Source organism: Hyla sarda, chromosome 2, assembly GCF_029499605.1.
Source record: "Hyla sarda isolate aHylSar1 chromosome 2, aHylSar1.hap1, whole genome shotgun sequence".
Taxonomy (NCBI): Eukaryota; Metazoa; Chordata; class Amphibia; order Anura; family Hylidae; genus Hyla; species Hyla sarda.
The window spans coordinates 467146155-467161288 of NC_079190.1; the positions used below are offsets into that span (position 1 = coordinate 467146155).

At 46.7% G+C, this 15134-nt stretch overlaps 2 protein-coding genes across 2 annotated transcripts in view; one reads left to right on the forward strand and one right to left on the reverse strand.

The window, feature by feature from the left end:
- Positions 1-4968, reverse strand: part of ATP5PF (ATP synthase peripheral stalk subunit F6) — a 14177-nt gene extending 9209 nt beyond the window's left edge. The window contains exon 1 of the mRNA XM_056559443.1: positions 4944-4968. The gene's annotated coding sequence lies outside the window, so the exon portion shown is untranslated. The remainder of the gene's footprint in view (positions 1-4943) is intronic.
- Positions 4596-13179, forward strand: RDH14 (retinol dehydrogenase 14). The gene is made up of 2 exons (XM_056559440.1): positions 4596-4991; positions 10579-13179. Exons 1-2 carry the CDS (start codon positions 4635-4637, stop codon positions 11194-11196), a joined length of 975 nt encoding a protein of 324 aa, XP_056415415.1. The 5' UTR covers positions 4596-4634; the 3' UTR covers positions 11197-13179.
- The last annotated feature ends 1955 nt before the right edge of the window (positions 13180-15134 follow it).

Genomic DNA, 15134 nt, shown 5'->3' on the forward strand with positions numbered 1-15134 from the left:
CTGGACAGCCGTAGGTTGTCCAGGCATGCTGGGAATTGTAGTTTTGCAACATCTGGAGGGCCACAGTTTGGGGACCACTGGTCTAGACTTTTATAGACTCCAAATAATTTAATACCATGCAAATTTAGTGATATATATGTTGGTAGCCTATAGAGATGAGCGAACTTACAGTAAATTTGATTCGTCACGAACTTCTCGGCTCGGCAGTTGATGACTTTTCCTGCGTAAATTAGATCAGCCTTCAGGTGCTCCCGTGGGCTGGAAAAGGTGGATACAGTCCTAGGAAAGAGTCTCCTAGGACTGTATCCACCTTTTCCAGCCCACCGGAGCACCTGAAAGCTGAACTAATTCATGCAGGATAAGCCATCAACTGCCGAGCCGAGAAGTTCGTGACGAATCGAATTTACTGTAAGTTTGCTCATCTCTAGTAGCCTACAAGAATGGGATAGTACAGTACGGCAAACATCTTTGGTAGAACAAGATTGCTCTGGAGTCCAAGGGTATGTTCACACTACGTAATTCCCGCGGAATTCCGTGAGCGGAATTCCGCGATCGGAATTACATGCTGTGAACATAAACATCAGTGTGAAGGGGTTTCCGTGAAACCCGTTCACACTGCGGAATTTCAGCGGCGGATGATTCCTTTAGAACATGATTATCTTTAGAACAAGTAACAGAGAGCCCCTTTACCATTCACTGCACCGCCAATCTCCTGTAACCATCAACACACAGGAGCATATATCTATAGTCTTGAACCTCTGCATTAGGTCGTATGGAAATTGTATGAAAAGTTGTTTGTTGTTACCACCGCTCACCCAACAGTACGGTGTCCATTTTAGGACATCGTCAGTCGTACCAAAACAGCGATCCGCTTCCTCCCTCGGACCAATCTCCGTCAAGCATCAGCTGCAACTCCTTCCTTGCTCCTTTGTCATCCTAAAGTCTCTCATCCAAAACTCCATCATCCCTCAGACGAAAAACCTTCCTGCCGTGTAGCGGAGCAGAGTCAGTGTCGGCTCTCTGCTACACGGGTTCTGCTGTACATGCTATTCAGTGTCGGCTCTGCTATACATGCTGTGCAGCATCGGCTCTGCTATGCGGCAGGAAGTTGTGTCTGAGGGAGAATCGTCTGAGGCATGACGGTATTTTGGATGAGGGACTTTCGGATGAGGGAGTTGTGGCTGAAGGATGACAGCAATTGGTGTAAGGGAGGAGGCAGGACAATGTTTTGCCTGATGGAGGATGGCGTTGTGGCTGACAACTGAAGGCGATTGGTCCGGGGGAGGAGGCGGGACGCTGTTTGCCTGAAGGAGGACGGAGTTGCGGCTAACGACTGATGGCGGTTGGTCTGAGGGAGGAGGCGGGACGTTGTTTTGCCTGAAGGAGGACGGAGTTGCGGCTAACGACTGATGGCGGTTGGTCCGAGGGAGGAGGCGGGACGTTGTTTTGCCTGACGGAGGACGGAGTTGCGGCTGACGCCTGACGGCGATTGGTCTGAGGGAGGAGGCGGGACCCCGTTTCATCTGACGGAGGACGGAGTTACGTCTGATGACTGATGATGTCCTAAAATGGACACCGTACAACACCATTATGGGAAGGTCCATGACATGGTGAAGAGTGGGAGAAAAAAATAGGATGAGATAAGGCACCTCCTCCGGTGTGGTTGGTATGGTGATTAGGAAATAAAGATTATAAAAACTGCCCCAGTCCGACCCGGCAGCACTCAGCTGTTCTTTGTATTTAAAATTGGCGCCATTTATGTTTGTGATCTTATTGCCTGACGAAGAACCCGGTTCGGGTTCGAAACTTTTAAGTTGCACCCTAAATAAAAACAGCCTGCTTTTAACTGGGGCAGTTTTTATACTCTTTATTTCCTAATCACCATACCAACCACACTGGAGGAGGCGCCGTATCTCATCCTATTTTTTTCTCCCACTCTCCATACGTCTAACCGGACCTGCCAGTCATGGTTAAGGATGCAGAGGAGCCACCTACCTAACACCGCCGAACGCTGGGATCTCCGACTCGGGACATCAACGGCTCTGTGCGATTCTAAAGGCAGACAAAGGTGTTGTGCCCGCAGCTCAACCTGCTACGGTAAGGTGCATTAACCCGCACGTGCCCGCTATACACCGACGGTATCACACTAGGAGCGCGCCTCTTTTCCTTTTTCTTTTCAGTCATGACATGGTGAAGACTTTTGGGCTTTTATGATGACAGTGCAGAATAAATTCATGCCTTTTCAGAAAATATAAATCTTCCAGTAACCTATAAAACATTTATAGGAATCAGTGTAGTTCCTTATATGTTTAATATACTGGGCATAAGTTACAAGTATAGTGTGTCTGCCCTGTGCCTACAACAGTATTTCCCAACCAGGGTACCTCCAGCTGTTGCAAAACTACAACTATTAGCATGCCCGTACAGCGCTAGAAGTTGTAGTTTGCAATAGTGTTGCTCGCGAATATTCGCAATTCGAATATTATTCGCGAATATCGCATATTCGCGAATTCGCGAATTTCGCGAATATAGCGCTATATATTCGTAATTACGAATATTCGTTTTTTTTTTTTTTTTTTTTCTTCACAGTACACATCACAGTGATCACCCCTCTCTGCTTCCAGCTTGTGTGGTGTAAAGAAGGCTGTAATACTACTGTGTGAGACTGGCGTGCGAAAATTCGCATATACGAAAATTCGCATACGCGAAAATAAAACGAGAATGTAACGAATATGCGAATATTCGCGAATATATGACGAATATTCGTCCATATATTCGCGAATATTCGCGAATTCGAATATGGCCTATGCCGCTCAACACTAGTTTGCAACAGCTGGAGGAACCCTGGTTGGAAAACACCAGTCTAGAATAAGGGTTATAAGTGGTAAAATGTGCCAAATTTATTCAAATATGTGAGTAAACAAAAATATCTGATGTGCCTAGGGAGTTGCAGCAAATTGTAAAACCATAGGATTGGGAATGGCGTAGGGGGTCAATTTTGATTATGAGAACACCCCTTCAAAGGGGTTTTCCAGCCTTAAAAACATGGGGGGAGATTTATCAAAGTTGTCTATGTCCCGCATCAATATAGACCAAACTACAGAGGGTTAGGCCGGTCTATTGTGCGCCTAATTTATCAAAAGTCGCACGGCTCTTGATAAATTCTGTGCATGGACTTCAGGATCTATGCTTTAGACTGTATTTAAACCTGCTCCAGCATGGTCTGACATTTCGGCGTACTTTCAGCCGACGCGACTTGCCGAAAAGTCGCTATTGATAAATTCAGCACCAATGCATTTCTCCGTCTAAAATAGACGCATAGAATGCATCATGTTCTAAAAATCCTCTAAAGCAAACGTTGCGAAAAAGTCACACATATTAAGACTGCGACTTTCTGTGCGACAAATTTGTGGTTGACCACAGTTTTAGGTCCGGTTTAAAAGCGCATACGGCGCAAAAATGAGCCGACCGAACGTTTCACTCCGGTCGGCTCATTGAAGTGAATGACATACGGGAGCGCATACGGTCACATACGGGAGCGCGAGGTTTTAGCTCCCTCCTGCCGTATGCGCTCCCGTATGGGACAAAACGTAGTGTGGACCCAGCCTTATGCTGTTCCTCTGGTATTCCTCCTGGAACAATACAAGAGTTATAGTTTTGGAGGCACCCTGGTTGGGAAACACTGATCTACAAGTATCTGTCCTTTGAAGAAGGTTTTGTGGGCATTATTACTTAGGGTGAATTCACACCACATTTAGCTAATACGGTCACCGGATCCGGTGGGGAAATGTCAAAACCGTCCGCTACCATATCCCCGCCGGACCCGTCAGATGGTGACTCCAGTCAGTTCATTTTTGCACCGTATCCTGGTTTGTTGCCCGACACAAAACTGGGAATTACCACGGTTTACAGTCTGGCTACAAAACCGGATACGGTACAAAAATAAGCCGACTGGAGTCACCATCTCTGGTCGGCTCATTCCAATAAATAAGATGCGTCCGGGTCCAGCGGGGATACGTTAGCGGGCGGTTTTGACATTTCCTCCCTGGATCCGATGACCATATTAGCTAAATGTGGTGTGAATGCACCCTTGGAGGGGTTTGTTGTTGGGCATTTACTGATACATCTGCGCCCATGTGTGCCAATGTAATACATTTGGTACCAATTTGCTATCTATACTGTAGCAGTTGCCCATAGCAACCAATCATATGCATTTTTGCTATGTAAACTACAGTAGTTGCCTGTAGCAACCAATCAAAGGCATTTTTGCTTTGTACTCTGCAGCAATCGCCCATAGCAACCAGCCAGAGGCATTTGTGCTATGTATATAAGAGCAAATGCCTATAGGAAGGAATCAGTTGCACTTTTGCTATGTATAACAGTTGCCTATAGCAACCAATTAGATGCATTTTTTGCTCGGTATAAGGCAGCAGTCGCCCATAGCAACTATCAGATGCCCTTTTACTTTGTAAATTGCAGCAGTTGCCTATAACAACCAATCAGAAGCGTTCTCTCCTTCTGTAGTCCGCACTACGCGCGCATTGATTGGTTGCTCTGGGTGACAGCGCCCCTCCCCTCTAGACAGGTGACATTTATCTCTATATATTCCTAGCAGGGACTTGCCCACATCCAATATGGCGGGCAGCTCCTCGGCCCTGATGGTGGCGGCGGCCGTAGCGCTGGGTGGCGGACTCCTCTTCGTTGCTCGCCGGATTATGAGCAGCAGCGGCGCCCGGGCTACGGCCTCCGCCCTCATGAGGGGAAAGACGGTGATTATCACCGGGGCCAACTGCGGCATAGGCCGGGCCACCGCGGCGGAGCTGCTCAGGCTGGAGGCCCGGGTCATCCTGGCGTGCCGGGACCTGGAGCGGGCGGAGGAGGCGGCGAGAGAACTGCGGGAGGAGACCGGGGACAGCGGGGAGGTGGTGGTGAAGCAGCTGGACCTGAGCTCCCTGAAGTCTGTGCGGCGGTTTTGCCAGGAGGTGGTGAGGGTGCGTTACCGCACAGTGTGCACAGGGCCGTGTGTGTATAAATTGCTCAGTTGCCCATAGCAACCAATCAGATTGCTGCTTTCACTTTTGCAAAGGCCTCTGTAAAATGAGTCATCTGGTTGCTATGGGCAACTCAGCAGCTTTTCCTCTACACAGACTGATAAATCTCCCCCCATTATGTTTACTGTGTATGTGCGTCATGTTGTATATGGTATAGACCTGTGTGTGACCAGTATTTCCCAACCAGGGTGCCTCCAGCTGTTGCAAAACTACAACTCCCAGCATGCCCAGACAGCCTTCGGCTGTCTGGGCATGCTGGGAATTGTTGTTTTGCAACAGCTGGGGGCACCCTGGTTGGGAAACACTGTTGTAAACAGTAGTAGGGTGACATGGGCATCTGCTGGTGGAGCACTTTCCCTGTATTGTCTGATGTGGAGCTGACTACAGAGTTTCTCCTATGTCAGACTGTCCATCTGACCCCCCCACCCCCCCCCCCGAATAACAAGCCGATCTGTGGGAATAAAGGACAACTAGGGGTCATTTTTGCATTAACAGGCGCATGAAATTAAGATTCACACTGAGCGGCAGCGTGGCATTTTGGGCCTGGGCACCAGGAAGATAAGGGCCCAATACAACACTGACAGACACACACTGTGTATATTGCTTAAAGGGGTAGTCCAGTGGTGAAAAACTTATCCCCTATCCTAAGGATAGGGGATAAGTTTGAGATCGCGGGGGGTCCGGCCGCTGGGGCCCCCCTGCGATCTCTCTGTACGGGGCCCCGGCTCTCCGGCCAGATAGCGGGTGTCGACCCCCGCACGAGGCAGCGGCCGACACGCCCCCTCAATACATCTCTATGGCAGAGCCGGAGATTGCCGAAGGCAGCGCTTCGGCTCTGCCATACAGTTGTATTGAGGGGGCGTGTCGGCCGCCGCTTCGTACGGAGGTCGACACACCCCCTTCCCGCGGGCTGTCGGGGCTCCGTACAGGAGATCGCAGGGGGCCCCAGCGGTCGGACCCCCGCGATCTGCAACTTATCCCCTATCCTTAGGATAAGTTGTTCACCACTGGGTCACCACTGGACTACTCCTTTAAAGGGAATCAATCATCACATTTTACCCTATAGGACGCTTGGCAAAGCGTTATATAGGGTAAAATCTGTATCCTCACCGTCCCCAGTGGACGCTCCTGCCCCCAGGGATGGTGAAGATATGAACTTATAAACTAGTCACCACCGCAGCCCTAACTAGTCCCCTGGGCGGGGAGCTCCACTCACCTAGTCGCGTTACTTTGGCCGGCAGTGACGCCCCCTCCGCTTGATTGACGGGTCGCATCATCGTTTTGCTCCGTCTGTTCAGTAAGCAGAGCGATGACGCGGCCCGACAATCAAGCCGAGGGGGCGTCTCTGCCGGCTGTAGTAACGGGACAAGGTAAGAGGAGCTCTTCGCCCAGGGGACTACTTAGGGCCGCAGCGGTGACTAGTTTATAAATTCATATCTTCACCATCCCTTGGGGCAGGAGCGTCCCCTGGGGAGGGTGAGGATAAAGATTTTACCCTATATAACGCTTTGCCAAGCATTATACAGTATAGCGTAAAATCTGATGATTGATTCCCTTTAAAGAGTACCTGTCGCCAAACTAAGCTTTTAATATATTGTTCCTTATTTAATTAGAAGACACTTTGCTATTTACGTGCTGTTAAAGGAGTACTACCGTGCTGACAACTTATCCCCTATCTAAAGGATAAGGGATAAGTTGCCTGATCGCGCAGTGTCCTGCCGCTGGGGACCCCCGTGATCTCGCACGCAGCACCCCGCTCTCATCAGGCCCCAGAGCGAACATCGCTCTGGGTCTTATGACTGCCGATCACGGGGCCGAAGTATCGTGATGTCACAGCTCCGCCCCCATGTGATGTCATTTCTCCTGCCAGGAGCTTACATAATGTGAGTTAAGGTAAAGGTATGATACACAGCTTTTTGAAGTTTGGAAAACTTTATTTATTTATTTATTTTTTTTTGAAAGGAGGTTATCCAGGAAAACCCTTTTTTAAATTATTATTATTATTATTATTATTTTTTAATACCTCAACTGGCTCCAGAAAGTTAAACAGATTTGTAAATTACTTCTATTAAAAAACGTAATCCTTTCAGTACTTATGAGCTGCTGAAGTTGAGTTGTTCTTTTCTAAGTGCTCTCTGACACGTGTCTCGGGAACCGCCCAGTTTAGAAGAGGTTTGCTATGGGGATTTGCTTCTAAACTGGGTGGTTCCAGGGACACGTGTCATCAGAGAGCACTTAGACAGAAAAGAACAACTCGACTTCAGAAGCTCATAAGTACTGAAAGGATTAAGATTTTTTTTTAATAGAAGTAATTTACATATCTGTTTAACTTTCTGGAGCCAGTTGCTATATAAAGAAGAAAAGTTTTGTTTTTTTCCTGGATAACCCCTTTTAACCCCTTAAGGACGCAGGACGTAAATGTACGTCCTGGTGAGGTGGTACTTAACGCACCAGGACGTACATTTACGTCCTGTGCATAACCGCGGGCATCGGAGCGATGCCCGTGTCATGCGCGGCTGATCCCGGCTGCTGATCGCAGCCAGGGACCCGCCGGCAATGGCCGACGCCCGCGATCTCGCGGGCGTCCGCCATTAACCCCTCAGGTGCCGGAATCAATACAGATCCCGGCATCTGCGGCAGTGCACGATTTGAATGAATGATCGGATCGCCCGCAGCGCTGCTATAGGATATAGAACAGATCAGTGTTATCGGTCATCTCCTGCTCTGGTCTGCTCGATCACAGACCAGAGCAGGAGACGCCGGGAGCCGCACGGAGGAAGGAGAGGGGACCTCCGTGCGGCTCCCGGCGTCTCCTGCTCTGGTCTGTGATCGAGCAGACCAGAGCAGGAGATGACCGATAACACTGATCTGTTCTATGTCCTATACATAGAACAGATCAGTATTAGCAATCATGGCATTGCTATGAATAGTCCCCTATGGGGACTATTCAAGTGTAAAAAAAAATGTAAAAAAATGTAAAAGTAAAAGTTAAAAAAAGTGAAAAATCCCCTCCCCCAATAAAAAAGTAAAACGTCTGTTTTTTCCTATTATACCCCCAAAAAGCGTAAAAAACATTTTTTATAGACATATTTGGTATCGCCGCGTGCGTAAATGTCCGAACTATTAAAATAAAATGTTAATGATCCCGTACGGTGAACGGCGTGAACGGAAAATAAAAAAGTCAAAAATTCCTTTTTTAATACATTTTATTTAAAAAAATTATAAAAAATGTATTAAAAGTTTTTTATATGCAAATGTGGTATCAAAAAAATGTACAGATCATGGCGCAAAAAATGAGCCCCCATACCGCCGCTTATACGGAAAAATAAAAAAGTTAGAGGTCATCAAAATAAAGGGATTATAAACGTACTAATTTGGTTAAAACGTTTGTGATTTTTTTTTTTAAGCGCAACAATAATATAAAAGTATATAATAATGGGTATCATTTTAATCATATTGACCCTCAGAATAAAGAACACACGTCATTTTTACCATAAATTGTACGGCGTGAAAAGGAAACCTTCCAAAATTAGCAAAATTGCGTTTTTCGTTTTAATTTCCCCACAAAAATAGTGTTTTTTGGTTGCGCCATACATTTTATGATATAATGAGTTATGTCATTACAAAGGACAACTGGTCGCGCAAAAAACAAGTCCTCATACTAGTTTGTGGATGAAAATATAAAACTTATGATTTTTAGAAGGTGAGGAGGAAAAAATGAAAACTTAAATCAAATTGTCTGAGTCCTTAAGGCCAAAATGGGCTGAGTCCTTAAGGGGTTAAGGACCAAGGACGTACCGGTACGTCCTTGGTCCTCCTCTCCTGATATAACGCGGGATTACACAGTAACCCCGCGTCATATCACGGCGGGCCCGGCGTCATAGTGAAGCCGGGACCCGCCTCTAATAGCGTGCAGCGCCGATCACGGTGCCGCGCGCTATTAACCCTTTAGCCGCGCGCTCAGAGCGGCTAAAAGCGAAACCGAAAGTTGCCGGCTAGCTCAGTGGGCTGTTCGGGATAGCCGCGGCGAAATCGCGGCATCCCGAACAGCATACAGGACAGCCCCTACCTGCCTCCTCGCTGTCCAATCGCCGAATGACTGCTCAGTGCCTGAGATCCATGCATGAGCAGTAAAGCGGCAGAATCATCGATCACTGGTTTCCTATGAGAAACCAGTGATCAATGATGATCAGTGTGTGCAGTGTTATAGGTCCCTATGGGAGCTATAAGGGTGCATTCCCACAGGGCGTATACGCAGCGTATTTGACGCTGCGCAAAATTTACAGCAGCAGCGGGAAATACGCTGCGTATTCCTCGCTCTCTATACACACAGGGCTTTCCGGCAGCAGCCCTATGCGTGTAGTGAGTTTTGGAGGCGGAGCCGTGTGCAAGTGTGTCTGTGACGCGCGGCTCCGCCTCCAAAACTCACTACACACATAGGGCTGCTGCCGGAAAGCCCTGTGTGTATAGAGAGCAAGGAATACGCAGAGTATTTCCCGCTGCTGCCATAAATTTTGCGCAGCGTCAAATACGCTGCGTATACGCCCTGTGGGAACGCACCCTTACACTGCAAAAAAAGTGGGGAAAAAAAAGTGAATAAAGATCATTTAACTCCTCCCCTATTAAAAGTTTGAATCACCCCCCTTTTCCAATAAAAAAAAACTGTGTAAATAAAAATAAACATATATGGTATCACCGCGTGCAGAAATTATAAAAATATATCATTAATTAAACCGCTCGGTCAATGGCGTACGCGCAAAAAAATTCCAAAGTCCAAAATAGTGCATTTTTGGTCACTTTTTATATCATTTAAAAATGAATAAAAAGCGATCAATAAGTCCGATCAATGCAAAAAATTGTACCGTTAAAAACAGATCACGGCGCAAAAAATGAGCCCTCATACCGCCCCATACACTGAAAAATAAAAAAGTTATAGGGGTCAGAAGATGACAATTTTAAACGTATAAATTTTTCTGCATGTAGTTATGATTTTTTTTCCAGAAGTCCGACAAAATCAAACCTATATAAGTAGGGTATCATTTTAATTGTATGGACCTACAGAATAAAGATAAGGTGTCATTTTTACCGGAATATGCACTGCGTAGAAACGGAAGCCCCCAAAATTTACAAAACGGCGCTTTTTTTTTTTTTCAATTTTGTCGCACAATGATTTTTTTTTCATTTCACCGTAGATTTTTGGGCAAAATGACTGACGTCATTACAAAGTAGAATTGGTGGCGCAAAAAATAAGCCATCATATGGATTTTTAGGTGCAAAATTGAAAGAGTTATGATTTTTTAAAGACAAGGAGCAAAAAATGAAAATGCAGAAACGGAAAAACCCCCGGTCCTTAAGGGGTTAAGGGTAGGAGGGGTCTTAGGAGGAGTTAGGGAATATAATATGAGTTAGTATAGAAAATATGGTTTGATGACAGGTACTTTTTAAATGCCTGATCGTGAGGAACGTCTACTTTGTGAAGTTTTTATTTAAATAGGGTTAATTTTTCACTTTACAATTTTCTTTCTAGGAAGAACCTAAAGTTGACGTACTCATCAATAATGCAGGGGTCTTCCAGTGCCCCTATATGAAGACTGAAGATGGCTTTGAGATGCAGTTTGGGGTGAACCATCTGGGCCACTTCCTGCTCACTCACCTGCTGCTCGGCCTCCTGAAGAGCTCCGCCCCCAGCCGCATCGTGGTCGTCTCCTCTAAACTTTACAAATACGGAGAGATTAATTTTGACGACTTAAACAGTGAGAAGAGTTATGGCCGAAGCGCTGCCTATAGCCGCAGCAAGCTGGCCAACATCTTGTTCACCAGAGAACTGGCCCGGCGCTTGGAAGGTACCGGGGTCACCATCAACGTCCTTCACCCCGGAATAGTCCGAACCAATTTAGGGAGGCATATTAATATTCCCGTCTTGGTAAAACCTCTATTCAATGTGGTGTCCTGGGCTTTCTTCAAGTCTCCCGCCGAAGGAGCCCAGACATCGGTCTTCTTGGCCTCCTCTCCAGAAGTAGAAGGGGTATCTGGAAAGTATTTTGGGGACTGTAAAGAGGAAGATCTTTTACCAAAAGCTATGGATGATTTGGTGGCCAGGAAACTGTGGGACATAAGTGAAGTTATGGTCGGACTTATAAGATAAAAATATGAACTAATTCAATGTTAGGAGAGAAATAGATGGAAATACCGATAGGTTGTTGCCTCCAAAATCACTTGTAAAAGTCCTTGTGTCATCCTGTGCTGTCAGGTTGTAAACAATTCTGGTTATAGCTTTGGTTTTAACCCATTTAGGACATCAGGCATAAATGTACACTCTTGTGCCGCTCCCGTTGTATGAAGCCTGCTCAATAGCTAAGCGTGATTCATACCCAGTGGGTATCTGTTGCTATCACTAGCCAGGACCCACTGCTAATGCCGGACATCCTCAAAAAGGCTGATGTCTGGCATGAACCCTTTAGACACCACAGTTAAAGGGGTACTCTGCTGCCCCAGCGGTCTGAACATTTTGTTTTGAATGCTTGGAGCAGGTGGCGGGGGGTCGTGATGTTACGGCCACGTGCCCTCGTGATGTCACACCACACCCCCTCAATGCAGCTGCCACGCCCCCTCCCATAGACTTGCATTGAGGGGGTGTGGTGTGACATCACGAGGGCACGTGGCAGTGAAATGACGACCCCAGCCGCCCTCACCCAGCATTCTAAACAAATGCTGGGTGCTGCATAGAGATCGCGGGGGGTCCCAGCTGCAGGACCCTGTGATCAGACATCTTATCCCCTATACTTTTAGAGAGGGGATAAGATGTCTAGAGGGTGGAGTACTACTTTAAACTTAATTGTGGCATCTAAGACAGGTATAAAGCATTCCCAGTTAGCTCAGGGAGCTGATCAGGACCACCAAGTCCTAAACAGCTGAGTGGATGGAGGACCCCTACTTGTCTACATCTAATCAGTGCTCCTGTACTGCAGGCAGCCTTAGCAGCCAGTAGTAATGGAGCGCCGATGACACTGATCAATTCTGTGATATGGCAAAACATTGTTCAGTGTTTGCAATTGAAAGATTGCACGCAATGGTCCCCTGTGGGGATAAAAAAAGGTTACTTAATATAAATAAGCCCCTTCCTTAAAATTGAGTTTCCCCCCCTTTTCCCATTTTTCAAATTAAACATATAAACAAACATGCAGTATCACCACGTGAGTAAATGTCCAAACTATTTAATGGAGATTTTCAGTCTAGGAAAAACGTATCTCCTATCCTAAGGATAAGGGATAAGTTTAGGATCGCTGGGGGGGGTCTGACCGCGGGAACCCCCCCGCGATCTCTCGTACGTGGCCCCAGTAGCCCGCGGGAAGGGGGCGGGGAAGCCACTGGACGAAGCGGCGGCTGACACTCCCCCAATGCAACTCTATGGCAGAGCCGGAGTGCTGCCTTTGGCAATCTCTGCTTCTGCCATTGCGCTGTATTGAGGGGGCGTGTCTGCCGCTGCTTCGTATGCTGGTCAACGCGCACTCTCTGGCCAGCGAGCCGGGGCCCCGTAGGGAGATTGTGGAGGGCCCCAGCGGTCGGACCCCCCGCGATCTGAAACTTACCCCCTATCCTTTAGGATAGGGGATACTTTTTTTTTAGGACTAGACTACTCCTTATAAAATCTAATTTTAATGAAACTGCACAGTCCATGGTGTAAGTATAACTTAAAATAAATCCGGAATTGCTGATTTCACACATTTTATTTCTTGCTGTGTTTTTGTTTTTTGTCTCAAGGAAGTAGTTCTCTTAAAAATGTACTTTTGAATAGGGAAAAGCATTCATGGATTCATGGGGAAATGTAGGCAGCATCAGAAATCCATATTGGTGAAGAATTTACCTCCAATATGGGGCATATTCCATGCCTGCTGTATAAGCACAAGGCATACATAAAACAGTCTACGTTATATTCTGATAGTTTATGCTGAAAAAAAAAAAATACCTCCAATGTAGCCAAAAACAATGAGCCAAAAAAAAGAGGTGTTAACCCAGCCTTAGTTACATCTTTAGAGAACATTTCTTGGTGATTTTGTGTGTTTTGCACTTTTTTTATTTTATTTAGGTAGCTGTTGTGGTGAAATAATATTAAAAAGGTTTTCTGGAATCTTTGTATTAATGGCCTTTCTTTAGGATAGACCATGAATATTAAATGAGGGAGGGGGATTCTGTCGGCGCTCCTGCTGATTTAATTGGCCATGGGGCTCATGCGATTACGGCAGCCTCTTCACTTTCTATTAGTACTTGCGTTTGGTATTGCAGCTCATCCTATTCCCTCTCATACAATAGCAGGTACAGTTGCTACGGATGGATTTTCAACAATCTGATGATGAAGGCCTATCCCAGTGTGTCCCAAGGAGGGGGCCTCCAGATTTTGCAAAACTACAACTCCCAGCATGCCTGGACAGGAGAGGTTTGCTATGGGGTTTTTCTCGTGCTCTGGACAGTTTGACACGGACAAAGGTGTCATCAGAGAGCACTGTGGTCAGACTGTAAAGAACTACACAACTTCCTCTGGAGCTTACAGCAGCTAAGAACTGGAAGGATTTTATTTACAAATCAAACAACTTCCTGGCACCAGTTGGCTTGAAGAAAAACTATTTCCCCCTGCAGAGTACCCCTGTAACCGCTAAATGGCCACTTTTATTTATTCTTTCCATAATATGCCCAGCCTGCCTAAAAACCTTTTTAACTCTCTCCTTCCTCCGCTCCTTTGTAGCCTTCGGTATCAGGGCACTCTTTTTGCAGCCGGTGACAATGCTTTTACTTGAGCTGCAGATAGTGGCCCAAACCCTTAGTGAGTAGTAGCTGAGCTGCCAAATACATACCCCAGAGTGGGATAGGACACCCTACAGCAGGGGGTCTCAAACTGGTGGCCCTCCAGATACTTCCAGCATGCTCAGACAGCTGTTGGCTGCAGCCAACGGCTATCCTGGCATATCCAGGCATGCTGGGAATTGAAGTTTTGCAACATCTGGAGGGCCACCAGTTTGAGACTCCCTGCTGTAGGGTGTCCTATCCCACTCTGGGGTATGCATTTGGCAGCTCAGCTACTACTCATGAAGTGTTTCTCAACCAGTGTGCCCCCAGCTGTTGCAAAACTACCCCTGCATGCCCAGACAGCCTTTGGCATGCTGGGAGTTGTATTTGTGCAACAGCTGGAGGTACCCTGGTTAGGAAACACTGCACTAAAAGCTAGGGTTAAAATAACCTTGGACTGTGGTCGTTTGGTACCAATAGAGTCCCTGTGCTGTAATTGAAGGGCCTCCACCATTTGCTTAAGTCGCCAAGGAAATTCTGCCCTGTGCAAGGTGTTGTGGAATCCTATTAAAAACAATGAGAGGCTGCTGCAACTGAATTTCCTAGCGGAATTTTTTCTGCCGTGTCAATGGGCCCTAAACGTCAAAGCAGGCTTTGTCATTGAGGGGTTAAAATTCTGATCCAAGATTTGATTCTCCATGAGTCATGGTGGTACATTCTGTATGATTACTTGCAGCATTATTTCCCTACCAGTGTGCCTTCAGTTGTTGCAAAACTACAACTCCCAGCATGCCCGGACAGCCTTTGGCTGTCCGGGCATACTGGGAGTTGCAGTTTTGCAACAGCTGGAGGCACACTGGTTGGGAAACCCTGACTTACAGCTTTCATTTTAAAGGTTGTCCCTGTGATCTATGTTTGCTATTAGAAACACCACCAGTCTGGCCTATGGACTGTGTCTGATATTGTAGTTTCTCTATTCAAATAAACGCTGCAATACCAGAGACAGACCATGAGCAAGAGTGGCTCTGTTCCTAAGGAGAAAAAAAAAATTTGATCTGATTGATTCTTCTGTGTTCCTAGACTGACCTTTAAAGGGGTACTCCGGTGTAAAACATCTTATCCCCTATCAAAAGGATAGGGGATAAGATGTTAGATTGCGGGGGGCCTGCCGCTGGGGACTCCTGCGATCTCCGGGCCGGCAGTAGTGGCGCCCAGAACACGGGAGCTCCACACTTGTCACACCCCCTCCATTCATGCTAGTACGTAGCAGTCACGCCTCCTACCACATAACTGATTGGAGGG